This window comes from Hyaena hyaena, unplaced genomic scaffold (genome assembly GCF_003009895.1).
Source record: "Hyaena hyaena isolate Hyena2069 unplaced genomic scaffold, ASM300989v1 scaffold_175, whole genome shotgun sequence".
Taxonomy (NCBI): domain Eukaryota; kingdom Metazoa; phylum Chordata; class Mammalia; order Carnivora; family Hyaenidae; genus Hyaena; species Hyaena hyaena.
Genome location: NW_024080808.1, coordinates 2,596,895 through 2,611,965, shown reverse-complemented (window position 1 = coordinate 2,611,965; position 15,071 = coordinate 2,596,895). Strand labels below are relative to the sequence as shown.

The window sequence follows — 15,071 nt, the reverse complement described above, 5'->3', positions numbered from 1 at the left end:
AGACAACTTCAAATTGTTCAGAAGAATGGTAAAGCATTTAATTTTGCCTTCTATTAGGTTTATTTTTTTAACATGGGTTTTACTTAATAAAGCTACTGTTGTGCCAAGGTTGTAGGACTCCTGAAAAGGCAAAACTAGCTGAAAAGGCAAAAGCAGATTTGTTGCTTTTACTAGAGACAGATCAATTCATAAGCACAGTGCACCCTCTGTTGGTAAAGGATTGTTGTTTTAGAAAGCCAACTTTAGCTTACTGCAAGGACAGAAACCATAAATCCAGTTGAGGTACATGTAAGAGGGATGAAAAGCGGTAGGTCTTTACTTTCCCAGTGAATTTTACAAAGAGTACACAAAACGGAAATCTTCTGAACCAAGACATAACCTAATAGTTCAACAGAAGACACAAGAAACAGACATTAGGATTCTAATGAAAGACTTTTCATCATATGAACAGGTTTAATGTAACATGGAATGCAAAAGATTAGAACCATTAATAAAATATCCAATTTTTCAACTTAAAAAAATAATTAAAATAAATAAAATCAAAACAAGATAGGGACCAGGATAATAGTACCATGACAATCACAGTAAATAGAAAAGCTTCCATCAACATTTCAAGGATGTAACAAATGTAGTATGATACATATTTAAAATATTCCCCTCAATTTTGTAACCTTTCATAAAAATGTTACTTAGAGGACATCGATGAAAAGATGAGAAATCAGGTTAGAAATACATAATATGCCAAGATTTGCTAATTTTCACTGTTAAAAAGTATATTTGCTCTTATATTTCACATATAAGACAGGTGGTACCTTATCTACGTAAGAATTATATAAGAATTATATAAACTTTAAGATGTACACTTAATTTGTTTTACTTTGAATCTAGTCACATTTTATAATTTTCACTTCTACTAATTGAAAAGGCTGACCAGGTGGTTTGCCAATATAGAACCAATGTGTGTTGGTCTGTACTACACTTTGTATCTTGCCCAATTTCACATAATATATAGAAAAATGATAACACTCCTAACTGATTTTTGGTGTTTCTTTGAAACAAAAATATTAATTTTATGAATGTGATACAGCCTTATTCATGGTGTGTTTTTGTTTTTTTTTAATGAGCAGTACAGATAGCAGACACATAACTCTATACTACCTATAGCTACAAAGAAATGAAGCAAAACTTTAGAAAAATACAATGCAAGAAAAGATTCAAGTTAAAAATATATTCCTTTGGTTAAAAATCATCCCCTTTATAAGACTTATTTGTAATCTAAACTCAGCATGTCCCACAGGCCAAAGTAATCTTCTAAGTGTCATTATATTTGTTGAATTACAATGTTTTTTTCAATCCAGTATTTATGGAGGTCACTGGGTTGAAGCAACAAAATAATTTTAACTCTAAGAAGAGTATTGCCTTGTTGCATTAGCTCCTTTGACAAATGTCTTTCTTAAAAGATGTTTACTTTAAAAACCTCCGACACATGTAGTTTTCTTCAGATACTGTATATCCAAACTTTTTATAGAAACCAACATTTTGTGGTAGACATTCAAGGGTAATCTTATAACAGTTCAGTTTCTTGCTTAGTAAAGTAAGGGTTGATAACAACCTGAAATTGAAAAAGGGGGAAAGCATAGAGCATTTAATGCATTTTGAGTAACTTAATATGAGTGAATATTATATAAGTAAAATTTCAAATTTATATTAGAAATGGGTTTAGATCATGAGCTTTCTCATGGTATTCATTTAAATATTCAAACTAAGTGGACAAGCATTTAAATCACCCAAAGCATTTTATTGTTTCAAATATAACTTATCTAGTAATCTCTAGCACATTAATAGAACAATACTAAATTCAATCTAAACCCTCTTTAAAAATAGGGTTAAGATTAATGTTAAAACCGGGGCACCTGGGTGGTTCAATCGGTTAAGCCCGACTTGAGCTCAGGTCATGATCTCGTGGCTCGTGAGTTCAAGACCGGCGCTGGGCTCTGTGCTGACAGCTCTGAGCCTGGAACCTGCTGTGGATTCTGTGTCTCCCTCTCTCACTGCCCTCCGTTGCTTGCACACGCTCTTGCACGCGCAGTCGCTCTCTCTCTCCCTCTCACAACCATTAAAAAAATCAAAAAGGATTCATATTAACATTAAAGACTGTCAACTGTTTAAAAAAATATGGCCAATATTTTGAATCTTTTTCCTAAATCTATTCAAACTACTTAGGAACAGTCAACATTTCCACATGAGTACAAATAGCTTTGTTCTGTATCATTTTTAAAGCTAACATTTGTGAAAGTATATATCACATTACCTCTGGGCTGTTGCAATTAATAAGAAATAGGAACAAAGTAAAAAAGGTATGCCTTCTTCAAGTCCTTAAAGACTCTAGAAAGCCCAGTATAAGAATGTGATTCTAACTGCCTTAGGGGAAAAAAAACTAGATCTACAAAAATTTACCCAAAAGATTTTCTTATGTTTGCACAGACTGAAAAGTTGTATCACTTTGAAGACAGAACATCTTGACTGAAGTTAGGAAATTATAAAAGGTATAACAAAATTAAGTGGACTAGAATACTAGAAATTGGTCTGTTTTGTTGACTGATGTATCCCAAATAATATCTGGCACACAGCAGGTCCTATTATTGAGTGACTTCCTTAAAATTCAGAAGAGATGGCATTAAGCAAGTTAAAAGATTTAGATAGGGGCACCAGGGTGGCTCAGTCAGTTAAGTGCCTGACTCTTGATTTCAGCCTCAGGTTTGTGAGTTAAAGGCCCACATCAGGCTCTGCACTGAAGCGTGGAGCCTGTTTGGGATTCTCTCTGCCCCCCCTCCCCACTCTCTCTCTAAATAAATAAACTTTAAAAATTTTAGATAAATGCATAGAGCATTATACAGGAAAGGCTATTTTAGTAATATGTTTCTGAAACAGACTGAGAACATCTCCTTTGTTTTTAAATATGACTGGGAAACAGGCGAATCACTTGACTTGGCCAAAACTTGGTTTCCCACTAGTATGAAAATATTAATAAAAGTTAATAAAAATGTTAGTCTATAAAACAGTACACTCTCAATTTCCTAATTTCATGATAAAACATAAAAATACTTAGTTTCTTCCATTAAATTTAAACTACAGAGTTAGATTAATTAATGACACCTAAAAAGAACTTCAAACAGAAAACATTTTTTAACAAATATCTGGGTAAAAAACTATTAACTGAAACAAAAAGTATCTGATTTAATGAGGGTTACCTTGTTTCTGCCTACTTACAGTTTGCCAAGCTGCTTTCCTCGGCATTCATCACTAACAACAACATCTTCTACTCTTCCTCTCTGAAAATATTTACAGCGTTTAAGGGACTAAGCATGTAGTTTTGTTTTTAGCCACATCAACAAGTGACAGTAAGAATTCAATGATAAAAATATTTTTTATACTTGGAAGTTCACAAAAAACAAAATGCAACCCTTTTTTACTTATAGAGGAAATAATAATAATGAACCAATTTGTAGCCTAATATTGTTTTGTTTATATCCAAAATCTTCCCACTCCATTGTTTTAAAGCAGATTTCAAAATCCACAGAATCAAAATGTAATCTTGCCATGTTCCGTACATCATCTTACTCCTTGCTTAACAGCAATTTCTTTCAAACATCCAAATACAATTTTCTAATTTCTAGTAAAGAAATCCCACCAAAATTCATACCTCAGAATAACATTTGAAGTGTTTATATCTTATTTTACTGGATTACCTAGGTTCTCATGTGAGTCATGAGGAGTGATCAGGAGTTAGAAATGTTATGGAATACAGTTGAACAACATTCAATACTGTAAATGTGTTATAATTATGATTTAATAACATTTTCTTTTCTCTGGGGTGCTCAGTCGGTTAATCATCAGATTCTATTTCAGCTCAGATCATGATCAAGCCCTCTGTCAGTTTTCTCTTCCTCTCTGCCCCTCCTCTGCTGGCATTCATTCTTTCGCTCTCAAAATAAATAAACCAAAAAAAAAAAATAGTAACATTTTTTTCTCTAGTTTGCCTTAACATAACAATCAACTGTTTATGCTGACAGTAACACTTCCAGTAAATGTTAATATTGGGAGTCAAAAGTTACACGCAGATTTCTGACTGCAGAGTGCCAGCATCCCTAACTCCAATGTTGTTCAAGAGTCTATAATATTCTGGATCCTTTAGTGCTTGGAAACTGACAATATTTGTGTTAATGTATATACAAAGTACTGTGTGTGTGTGTGTGCGTGTGTGTGTTTTTAATAGCATTAGGGACTCTAAATGTTAATACCAAATTTCATGATGCTGACTTGGTTTCCCAAGGACACCTTACAGAACAATGTTCAGACAATTCTGATTGTCAATACAGTTTCCTCCTAACTCTCAGAACACAATAGGAAAATGTTACTAAGTGATCTCTAAGAAGCAAAACTTTTTCCAGGGCAATAAAACTCTCATTTTACAAGGAAAACCAGTGAGAAAATAGATTTGTCTAACGGAAGCTCAAAGTTGGTTTTGCTAGAAAACACTTGTTCATTTTATTCATATGCACTAATGTGAACACATACCTTAGCACAGGAATGGATGAATTTATGTTCTATTATCAGAGTTGCTGTAGCAACAATTTGTCCTAAAGTCACATCTTCCACAACTGTAACATAATAGTCTCCAGATTTCTTCATGTGCTCAAAAGATTCTGTGGAAATTGGACAAGTGTTATGTGGTAGACTTTAAACTTTATTAGGTGCCATAAAAATACTAGTATTAGCAGACTTCATTATTGAATATTTAAAGATCTTTCACCATGGCAATTTACTTTGTTTTCTAAATGAAATACTAATTATTATGGGGTGCCTGCGAGGCTCAATCGGTTAAGCATCCAATTCTTGATTTTAGCACAGGTCATGATCTCAGGGTTCGTGGGTTTGAGCTCTAAGTTGGGCTCTGTGCTGGCAGTGCAGAGCCTGCTTGGGATTCTCTCTCCCTCTCTCTCACCTTCCCATGCTTGCTTGCTCTCTCTTAATAAATAAAGTTTTTAAGGAAAATACTAAAAATGACCAAGTGGTTGAAATATTGGCAATTACTATCAACTAGAATATGGTCCATACATTAAAAAAAATCTAACAAAGTACAACTATTAACAGCTATTTTAGATGAACAGCACTTAGAATACAAATAAACTGTAGATGCTACCACTTCTGTGACTAATGAATAAAAACTCTTTAATATCTTTATTACCTCCTTTAAATAAATTTCTTTAACCATTACACTCAATATTCAGAAAGAATAAAACTGCAAATTTATTATTTACCTTAAAAATTTTTTAATGTTTTATTTTGAGAGAGCATGAGCAGAGGTGCAGAAATCATGACCTGAGCCAAAGCCACACGCTTCACCAAATGAGCCACTCAGGTGCTCCATTTACATGACCAAATTTTAAGAAGAACACTCTTACATGGATCCATTCTGAAATTTTTAGTCTTCTGGCTTCAAAATATTTTGACAGTCATGTTCAGGTTTCCCCTTGTGATCTGGTTTCATGACTCTGACTTGCTTTTTTGGAAACAATCTGGGGCACCTGGGTGGCACAGATGGTTAAGCATATATGACTCTTGGTTTCAGCTCAGGTTCATATCCTGGTTTCTCAGTTCGAGTCCCACACTGGGCTCCGTGCCGACATTGGAGCCCACCTGACATTCTCTCTCTCTGTCTCCCTGTCTTTCTGCCCCTCCCTGGCTCACTCTGTCTCTCTCTCAAAAATAAATTTTAAGGGGCACCTGGGTGGCTTAGTCAGTTGAGCTTCTGACTTTGGCTCAGGTCATGATCTCAGGGTCCGTGGGTTTGAGCCCCACGTCGGGCTCTGTACTGGCAGCTCAGAGCCTGGAGCCTGCTTGGGATTCTGTTTCTCCCTCTCTGTCTGTCTGCCCCTCCCCCATGCGCACTCGTGTGCTTTCTCTCTCAAAATAAAATACATAAAAAATTTTTTTTAAAAATTTAAAAAACCCAAAAGGACGAATCCTTGTTTTTGTTTGCTTTGAAAGTACCTTGTAAAGTAGGTGAAAAATGTTTCCATTTCTAAGTAATCATCCCAAAGTCACATGGCATATAGGAGCAAAGATGGAATACTTTTCTCTCAAACTGATTTTTAGTACTTATATTGCCAAAATAATGGGTTTCACATCTAATCAGATACACAGGCAAAGAGGAATTCAGGAATAGAAACTGAGCCTAATATTCTCACATAGTGTTTATTTCCAGTCTCCTAGATAGGGTTCTGGAGTGGGAAGAAATAAATTCGGTGAAGGAAAACAATGAGAATCAGAAAAGAGTGAGCTTCATTTGGGAGGGTGAGATAGAGTACAAAACAATTACCCAGTGAAGGAAATGAAGAACTTGTAGAAAACAGGAAAAGACTATGTTAGAGCACTAGATGGAATCAGGAAGGTTTTAGTCCTTTAACAGTAATTATCTGTGATCTTAAGGCATTTGACCTCTCTAGATTTCCATTCTCTCATATGTATTATAAAAGGGGGTTGAACTATAAATGCTAAGACACTGGTTGACCTTAAAATTCAATATAAACAGGGGCGCCTGGGTGGCTTGGTTGGTTGAGCATCCAACTTGGGGTCAGGTCGTGATCTCACAGTTCATGAGTTTGAGCCCCGAATCGGGCTCTGTGCTAACAGCTCAGAGCCTGGAGCCTGCTTCAGATTCTGTGTCTCCTCTCTCTCCCCCTCCTCTGCTCATGCTGTCTCTCTCTCTCACAAATAAACACTGAAAAAAATTTTTTAAATTCAGTATAAACAAACTAAATAAGTTGAGAACATAATCTCTTAATTACTCTTTTTTATTTGGTGATGAAATTTCCATGAACAACCTAACCACATGAAAAATACTACAAGGGGCACCTGGGTGGCTCAGTCATTTAAACGGCCACCTTTGGCTATGGTCATGATCTCGTGGTGAGTTCGAGCTCCATGTTGGACTCTGATGACAGCTCAGAGCTTCGGATTCTGTGTCTCCCTCTCTCTCTGCCCCTCCTGCCCTCCTCCCCTGCTCATGCTCAGTCTCTCTCTCAAAAATATTTTTTAAAAATGGAAAAAAATTACAATATAAAGCAATCTCTAGAGAGGTCACCTAGATTTACGGCTACAATAATTATCTAAAAGTCAGGTATTTTGTAAAACATGAGAATTGCTACACTTGGATTCTAGAACAAGTAACCACATTAAACGTTTAAATAAGAAAATAGGGGCATCTGGTTAAGCATCCGACTTTGATTTTGTCTCAGGTCATGATCTCACTACTAATATATAAGCTCAGACCCCTGATGATAGCATGATATAGCACAGAGCCAGACTGCTTGGGATTCTGTCTCTGCTCCTTCCCCTTACCTCTCTCTCAAAATAAATAAACTTTAAAAAATAAGAAAATAGCTAATAGTTCTATGAATAATTTCCAGCTATTTGAACACAAACACAAGTAGACACTGACTATAGCCCTAATGAAAATTCTTGTTTCCCTTTATTTTTTCATTCAGGAAAAAAATGTTGTATGTAGTACTTACTCATAAATTGTTCAGGGTTGACAACTCCAGTCTCTGTCAGCTGACCTAGTACTTTAAAAAAACCTAGTTTTGAAAAACAGATTTCAAGTCATGAGAAGACCAAATGAAAGATTTATCAAAAGAAGCAATGTGTGAAGGTGGTGGGATTATGGGTACTCGAGTTTTCAGAACTTTCTGTAATAATTTTGAAAATAATCACTTTATTATTTAAAAACATTAAACCCATTACTCTTTATGTAATTACTACATAAAACAAAGAATAATAGGTTTTACCAATGTTTTCACCTGGAAAAGAGTATTTTATGAATTTGGAATAGTGCAGACCTTAATAATTCAATATGTATAAAACAAGCAGGGATATTTTTCAATGTAATTTGCATTAAATTTGATGCAGGGAATGCCAAATTTTCCAAAATATGTGCTTTGGCTTTATTTAAACGTGCAAGATCATCATGGTCAAATATGATCTTATTTTAAAATTAAAATATAAATAATATTGTTGAGACTAAGTTTTAAAGAATACTGATTAATTTCATTAATGCTAAATTAACATGAACATTAATTTATGATATATGAAAATATGAACATTTGAGAACTTTGAGAATCTTAACTTCTACACACTCAATAGTCTGACCAAAATTAGTTTCTTCAGATTTCCTACTAAAAAGAAAACTAAAAAGTTGATTTATTACCAAAATTTAAGGAATTTTGGAGAATTCAGATTTAAAAAAAAGAAATATATGTAAACAAAACCTTTGCAACCTTTTCAAGTAAATTATCTCTACCCTCACTCCCCATCCAACCTCTTAGAGAAGATTCTTCCTAATTGTCATTATGATGATAATTTCACCTTTATGAAAAGTCTTTTTAGATTCTTAATTAGGAAAGAGTAGTGTTACCTGGTCTTAGCCATTATAATACCAATATATACATATTGGAATTGAGTCTCAGTCATTTTAAAAATTAAGTATAAAAAAATAATCCAAAAGTCAAACATTTTTAAAAATTCTCAGCAGCATCATGTTTTGTGGAGAAAACAAAATGCTAATTACAGTTGACTCTTGAACACAGGTGTGAACTGTGCAGGTCCACTTGTACACAGATTTTTTTTCAATAAGTACATTACAGTATTTTTCTTAGGATTTTCTTAATAACATTTCTCTTATGATTCTCTTAATAACATTTTTCTCTAGCTTACTCTATTGTAAGAACATAGTATATAATACATATAACATAAAATATGTGGTAATCAACTACTTCTGTTATTGGCAAGGCTTCCAGTCAAGAGTAGGCTATTAATAAGTTAAGTGTTTGGGGAATCAAAATTTATACACAGATTTGCAAATGCACAGAGGTCAGTGCCTCTAACCCCCATATTGTTCAAGGGCCAACTGTAATTCTAACCAAGATCTGTAAACCAAGTCCCTACCTCTATTTAAGTCAGCAGTACAAAGGGGCCTCAAAACCAAACCTTCTCCAGGATGTGTTGGGGAAATGGCTGGAGAAAATGTAGCTGTATTCTGGCTCCAGTCCACTTCTTTGAGTAGACTTGGGTCAAACATAGGAGTTTCATCAGGTTTCATCTTTGTAGTAAGGTCTAAAACAAAATTTTAAATGGTAAGGCATTTACTTAATAGGGAATTACAACTGGTAAGAAGTCTATTTCTTAATAAAAGTCAATGCAATTAGAAAACTCTTTAATATATATGCAATATATGTTCTATCTCAAATCTAACATAAATGCCACAAACATAGATGGAAGACTCATGGTTAATAGCAGATATTAAACAAATGACTAACTTTTTAAGTTTTCAACTTTAAAACCCCATTTTCTAGCAAGTCTTCCAAAATATTTTTCCTATGGGTTGGTGCTAGCATAGCACTGTGATTAGCTGACTTTTCATGGGCTTTTACTTTTTTTTTTATCATTGGATATTATTGGGCTAAGAGATTATTTGTTGGTCTTACCATTAAGAAAGACTTATTGGGCATACTACTTGTTTTTTTATAGTAACGATGAACAGAAGATAATTATTAAACTGGCTTAAATTATTTACTCCACATTCATTGTAATATTCGGTTTCAGCTACGAACGATTCATATTAAGGGTATCTGTTAGATTTTGTTTTCATACCAGATTTTCTAAGAACCTATAATGTAAGTTTCTCAGCTGCAATTAGGCAGCATAAGAATAGCCAGTGTTTTTCATACTATTAAAAAATAATCAGTGGGGCACCTGGGTGGCTTAGTCGGTAAAGCGTCCGACTTTCGCTTAGGTCATGATCTCGCGGTTCATGGGTTCGAGCCCCGTGTCAGGCTCTGTGCTGACTGCCAGCTCAGAGCCTGGAGCCTGTTTCAGAGTCTGTGACTCCCTCTCTCTCTGACCCTCCCCTGCTCATGCTGTCTCTCTCTCCTAGAAATAAGTAAAACATTAAAACAAAAATCAGTTATGGTATTATCCTCTTTTTTGAACATTCAGAAATGGGCAGATTCTTACGTGGTGTGGTCTAATAAAACAGACTAAACAATAGGTATAAGGATAGAATGAAAAAATTATACAAAGCATAAAAATGGGGGGAGTGGCACGTCTGTGGGACCCAGAGTTGCTAGAACAGAATCTTCCTAACGATTACTAGGAGACTGTAAAGCAACCCTTAACTTTCATTTCTATCCCCTTACCCAGTTAAAGAAACTATTCTATTTGATACTATTTGATACTTGCTTCAAAAATCTTTGAAACAAAGATTTTAAAGATACATATCCATAACATTACCATAAAACAAGGAAAAAAAAACAAACAGGAAAAATTAAAGTCTATTTGACAGTTTTCCCAATAACCTCATTCCCATCAGGTTCCCTATTTCCTAAGTCATAATATGCTTAAGGGCAATTTGTCTTAACTTTTCCTTAAAGGTCAATTAAACCTCTGCCTGTGTAACTGACTGCCATACAGGTAATGTTGCACTTACAGTAAAGGCTTTGGGAAGGTAGTGTGGTGTAAGAGCAGAGGTTAACATTTGTTCAGCGTTTACAGTAGGTTAGGCATTATTCAAAGAACTTTAGACATTACTAATTCATTTACTTCAACAATCCTATAGGATAGGGATGATTATCATCTCCATTTTAACAGACAAGACATGTTAAGTAATCTGCCTAAGGTCACAAAATTAGTGGAGTCAGGACTTAAACCTTAGATGGAAAAGCGCATGTGCTCTGGAGTCAAGCTGGTGTTCAAATGTCAAATGTGATTATGGCTAATGTAGTCAACTCTAACAATCTGTTTACTCATTTGTAAATTATTAGAAGGAGATGAAATTATTAGAAGGACATGAATTACTATATACAGCACTTCACAGTGCCTGGCACACTGCAAATGTTCAACAAGATATACTTTAGTTAGCAACTAATTAAAAATTCATGTTTATAAATCTTTGTTAATTTTTTTCATCATTAAATTAATTCATGAGCCGGGCACAACAGGGGCTACAAAAAGGATGACAGGTTATATGTTTATGTTGAACTGACACATCTTAGATAGGAGAAAAAAGAAAAAAAAATCATAGTTTATTATGTAGAACACCAAAGGGCTTCTTCCCCCTTCAGAAAGGACTCAAAATATGTTATGCTGTAAACAAACAAAAAAACAAACAAAAAAAATAAAAACCAAAAATGATATCTGCTTCTAAAACTAGTAAGGAAAGGAGATAAAACTGTGATGATTAAAATATTAAACCAGTCATTCATATTGGGGCGCCTGGGTGGCTCAGTGAAGTGTCAGACTCTTGACCTCAGCTCAGGTCATGATCTTATGGTTGGTGGGATGAGGACCACATTAGGCTCTGTGCTGTCAGTACAGAAGGATTCTCTCTCCCTCCCCCTCTCTCTACTTTTCCCCACTTGTTCTGTCTCAAAATAAATAAACATTAAGCACACACACACACACAATCTGGAGTACCTGGAGCATCTGACTTCGCAGGTCATGATCTCATGGTTATGGGTTCAAGCCCTGTCAGGCTGTGTGCTGACAGCTGGGAACCTGGAGCCTGCTTCAGATTCTGTCTCCCTCTCTCTCTCTCTGCCCCTCCCCCACTCATGCTCTGTCTCTCTCAGAAATAAACATTTAACACACACACACACACACACAATCATGTCAAATTTAACAAGCTTACAGTCCACCTGAAACGGATTTTGTATAGGTTAACTTTAATGCATGCATTTTAGTGTCTGTTCCTGGTAACTGGATCCCTGAGGCTTTTGGGTATACTCATCTCAAAGATGGGTAAAACACTGTTTTTCAGGTATACAGATAAACAGGCTAAATATTTATCAACTGAGTAAAATGTATGTATTAAATACAGAAGCCAGAAAGTGTTAAAAATTTAGTTCTTTAGGGCAACACACTATTTAAACAGTTTGCTGTTCATTTTATTTAACGTACAGTTGTAACCATGAAAGTTAAAGAAAGTTCAAAAGGGAATTTAAATGAACATTAGAACAATTTAAAGTAACTAGATCGCTTTTTCCTATAAAGTTGCCTGAGTTTACAGTAAAATGTAGTCTAGAAAGCACACAATATACCGTTAATAATTTCCAAGAGAGAAAGGGGAGAGAAGGTACACAGGAGAATTAGGATTACAAACCCTTTAACTAATGAATTTTAAATAGTAAATACTAATATTTTCCTGTACTTTTCTTTAATCAGATGGTCCTATTCCATGAGTGATCATAAAAATAAGTAATAGTGGCTAAAATTTATGAAGTGCTTTGTAGTTGTTAACTCATAAAAATGCTGAGAGATCTTTCATTATTATCCCCATTCTACAGACCAGGAAAGAGGCACAGTAACTTGCTCAAGATAACAGGGCCAATAAGGAACAGAGTTAGGATTCAAAACCAGGCAACAGAGCCGGCTTCACAGGCACTGGACCCAGCTGCAGATGCCCTGGGCCCACACTTGGTTCTACTCTCTGCTGCCACAAAATTGAGAAATTCATAATAATTTTTTTTTAACAAAGAGCCCTCTATTTGCATTTTGCACAGGTTACCACCAATTATGTGCCCATTCTTGCACGATTCCAGATTCTGTATCCTTAGTAATGAAGATGCACTAGTGAAGATGAATTCCCTACTTCATTGTACAAGTTAAAAATTTAGTCAAAAGCAACACCTGTTTGGGAAATAAGAGTATCAAACATGTCAAAATACATTAAGCAAAGCATTCTGGATAGAGATAAGAATCCATTAACTGGGCAATCAGAAATTAACATCAAAATGTTCTGGTGAGTTATTTTACAAAATAAAGCCATTTACTTTCCTTTATCTTACTCCATCCCCATTTAATAAAATTCTGCTGGTGCCCAATTAATATGCTGGGAAAGTTAAAATAGGATGTGATTTGATACCAAATTTTAGAAAGGAATGAAATAGATAAATTTGGTTTACAAAAGAAATATTTTAGGATCTTAAGGTGCCCCTGAAGTATTGCAAAACTAGCAAATTTCAGTAAACAGAATTGCAGTTATCTGAAGCTGAATCTCATTATCACTAGGGTGACTGATTTTAAAAAGTAAACCCTAACCCTCCTTAAATATTTCTCCAGAACCTTTCCAATTTAACCGTGAAGTTAGCATGCATTTACAAGGCTCATATATGCCTAAGAGCCCAATAAATGCCTAGTGAATGAGTAACAAATGGCATTAAGACTTACTCGAAGGTCACATTTCAGAAAATCCAAAAGAAAGATTCCCAAATTGCCACAAGTGATATCACAAAAACCACACACCAAATTCGTTTTTACTAGGATCATCAAGTTTCCGTTCAACTGATTATTTGGACAATTTCAACAATTTAGTTTCCCAACTTCTACAGCAGACTAAAATACAAACAGGGAGGAGATGCTGCTAGAAGCAAGCAATTGAGAGCAACAAGTAATAGACACTGGGAATGAAGATTTTTAAAGTTGCTATAAAAATTTAAAAAGCATACTCCAAGGCCAAATCTAAACTGCTTTACATATCTCAGGAGCTCCTGGGTCATTACTTCAGCATGTGGTGAACGGGGGAGATTTGCTCTTTGAGACTTTAGGGTTTGTCTACATACACTTCATAACAATTTCAGTAATAATTTGACTAAATTTTTAATCTGAAGAACACTTTATTCGCTGATGATTTTTAACAAACCTGGCCATATTTGTTAAACTATGGGATTATACTTCAGCTGAGAATTTTAAAAAGGATTTTCTGATCGTTTGTTTGATCCCTATAATCGGGTACTATTTCCCAGGCATGTGAAGCCTCAAGGTAACACAGCACATGTGTGAACTGGGACTAGAATCCTATTCTGTCTTCCCATCTTGAGCTCTAAAACACCATACTCTACAGACATCAATCTCTATTTACATCATCGTACCACACAGGTGGCTTTACTTCTAAAAAATATCAACGTATTCTACCTAAGGGGCTGATCGAAATGATTTCTTGAGCCCCATTCTAAGATTTGTTCATGAGTGTACAACCTAACAAAACTAATTCCATAATCGCCCGTTTCAATTTTGCATGAAATTTTAAGAGTTAGCTTTACATAAACATTAGCTCCTCCTATAAGGGGCATCATAGTGCTCGGTGTCTCTAGGGGTACAAGCCCCGGGAAGAGAGACAAAGGATGACCTTCCCTTCCGCAGCTGAAGCCCCAATTCAGTCAGTGCAGGAGGTGATCTTCGGGGCAGGAGCATGTCCTCAAGTGGCTCCCGGCCGCCGCGGGGTGCTCCTCGAAAAGGAACAGGGAAAAGGGGGATCGGAGCATTCGTGCCCGTTCAAAACTGACGGTGGCAGGGGCTGTGAGCAACTGTCTCGATCCCCCACGTTAAAGCATGCTGAGCGAAGAGTTCGTTTGGACCCCAGACCCTGCGCCCGCCCTGCCCGGGCCACCCCTGTACAGCCGGCTGGACCACTGACCCTCATCCCTAACCTCCCTCCGACCCCGGCGCGGGGCCGCTCAACTTGCTCCGAGCCGCACTCCACAACCACATGTGCACCCACCTGGCAAGGCTAAATGCGCGGCTCCCGGAACAGACCCCTCCCACCCGGGCCTAGCTTGCCTCGCCCGGGGACATCGGTCACACCTGTTTGATAAATGTGAAGGCAGGCCCACGACGGCCCCCTGGACACCCGGCGCGGCCCGGCTCTCGCTCCCCGGCCCCCAGCCTCCCTCACCCGTGGAGGCCTCGCGGTCGGCGTTCCTCTGCAGGCCCGTCTGACTCTCACCCACCCGGGTACACAGAACCGGATCCGGATCCGGCTTCAGCGCCAGCCCCACCTCCTCCTTCACCTCCCGCGCCACGGTTGCCGTCGCAGCGGCCTCTGCGCGAGCCGCCACCGGGACGTGGCAGCGCCGCCAACGCCTCCGCCCCGCCCCTGGCCGCTTACGCAGGACCTCGCGCAGGCGGGCGGAGGCGCTCCGGGGGCGAGGGGCGGGCCGGGGCGGGGCGTGCGGCGG

At 36.9% G+C, this 15,071-nt stretch overlaps 1 protein-coding gene across 6 annotated transcripts; it reads right to left on the bottom strand.

Annotated features, from left to right (window-relative positions):
* Positions 1-787: 787 nt before the first annotated feature.
* On the bottom strand, positions 788-14,979 carry GNPNAT1 (glucosamine-phosphate N-acetyltransferase 1). 6 transcript variants are annotated; one of them, XM_039240488.1, is made up of 6 exons: positions 14,789-14,979; positions 9,007-9,174; positions 7,578-7,640; positions 4,579-4,706; positions 3,271-3,332; positions 788-1,612 (listed from the first exon to the last, which is right to left on the bottom strand). In XM_039240488.1, the coding sequence occupies exons 2-6, from the start codon at positions 9,158-9,160 to the stop codon at positions 1,465-1,467; spliced, it is 555 nt and encodes a 184-aa protein (XP_039096419.1). In that variant the 5' UTR covers positions 9,161-9,174; positions 14,789-14,979; the 3' UTR covers positions 788-1,464. The 6 variants fall into 6 exon arrangements, with proteins under 6 accessions (XP_039096419.1, XP_039096422.1, XP_039096421.1 ...); XM_039240491.1 differs by having other exon boundaries at positions 14,844-14,979; XM_039240490.1 differs by lacking the exon at positions 14,789-14,979 and adding an exon at positions 14,698-14,782.
* Between the last annotated feature and the right edge of the window lie 92 nt (positions 14,980-15,071).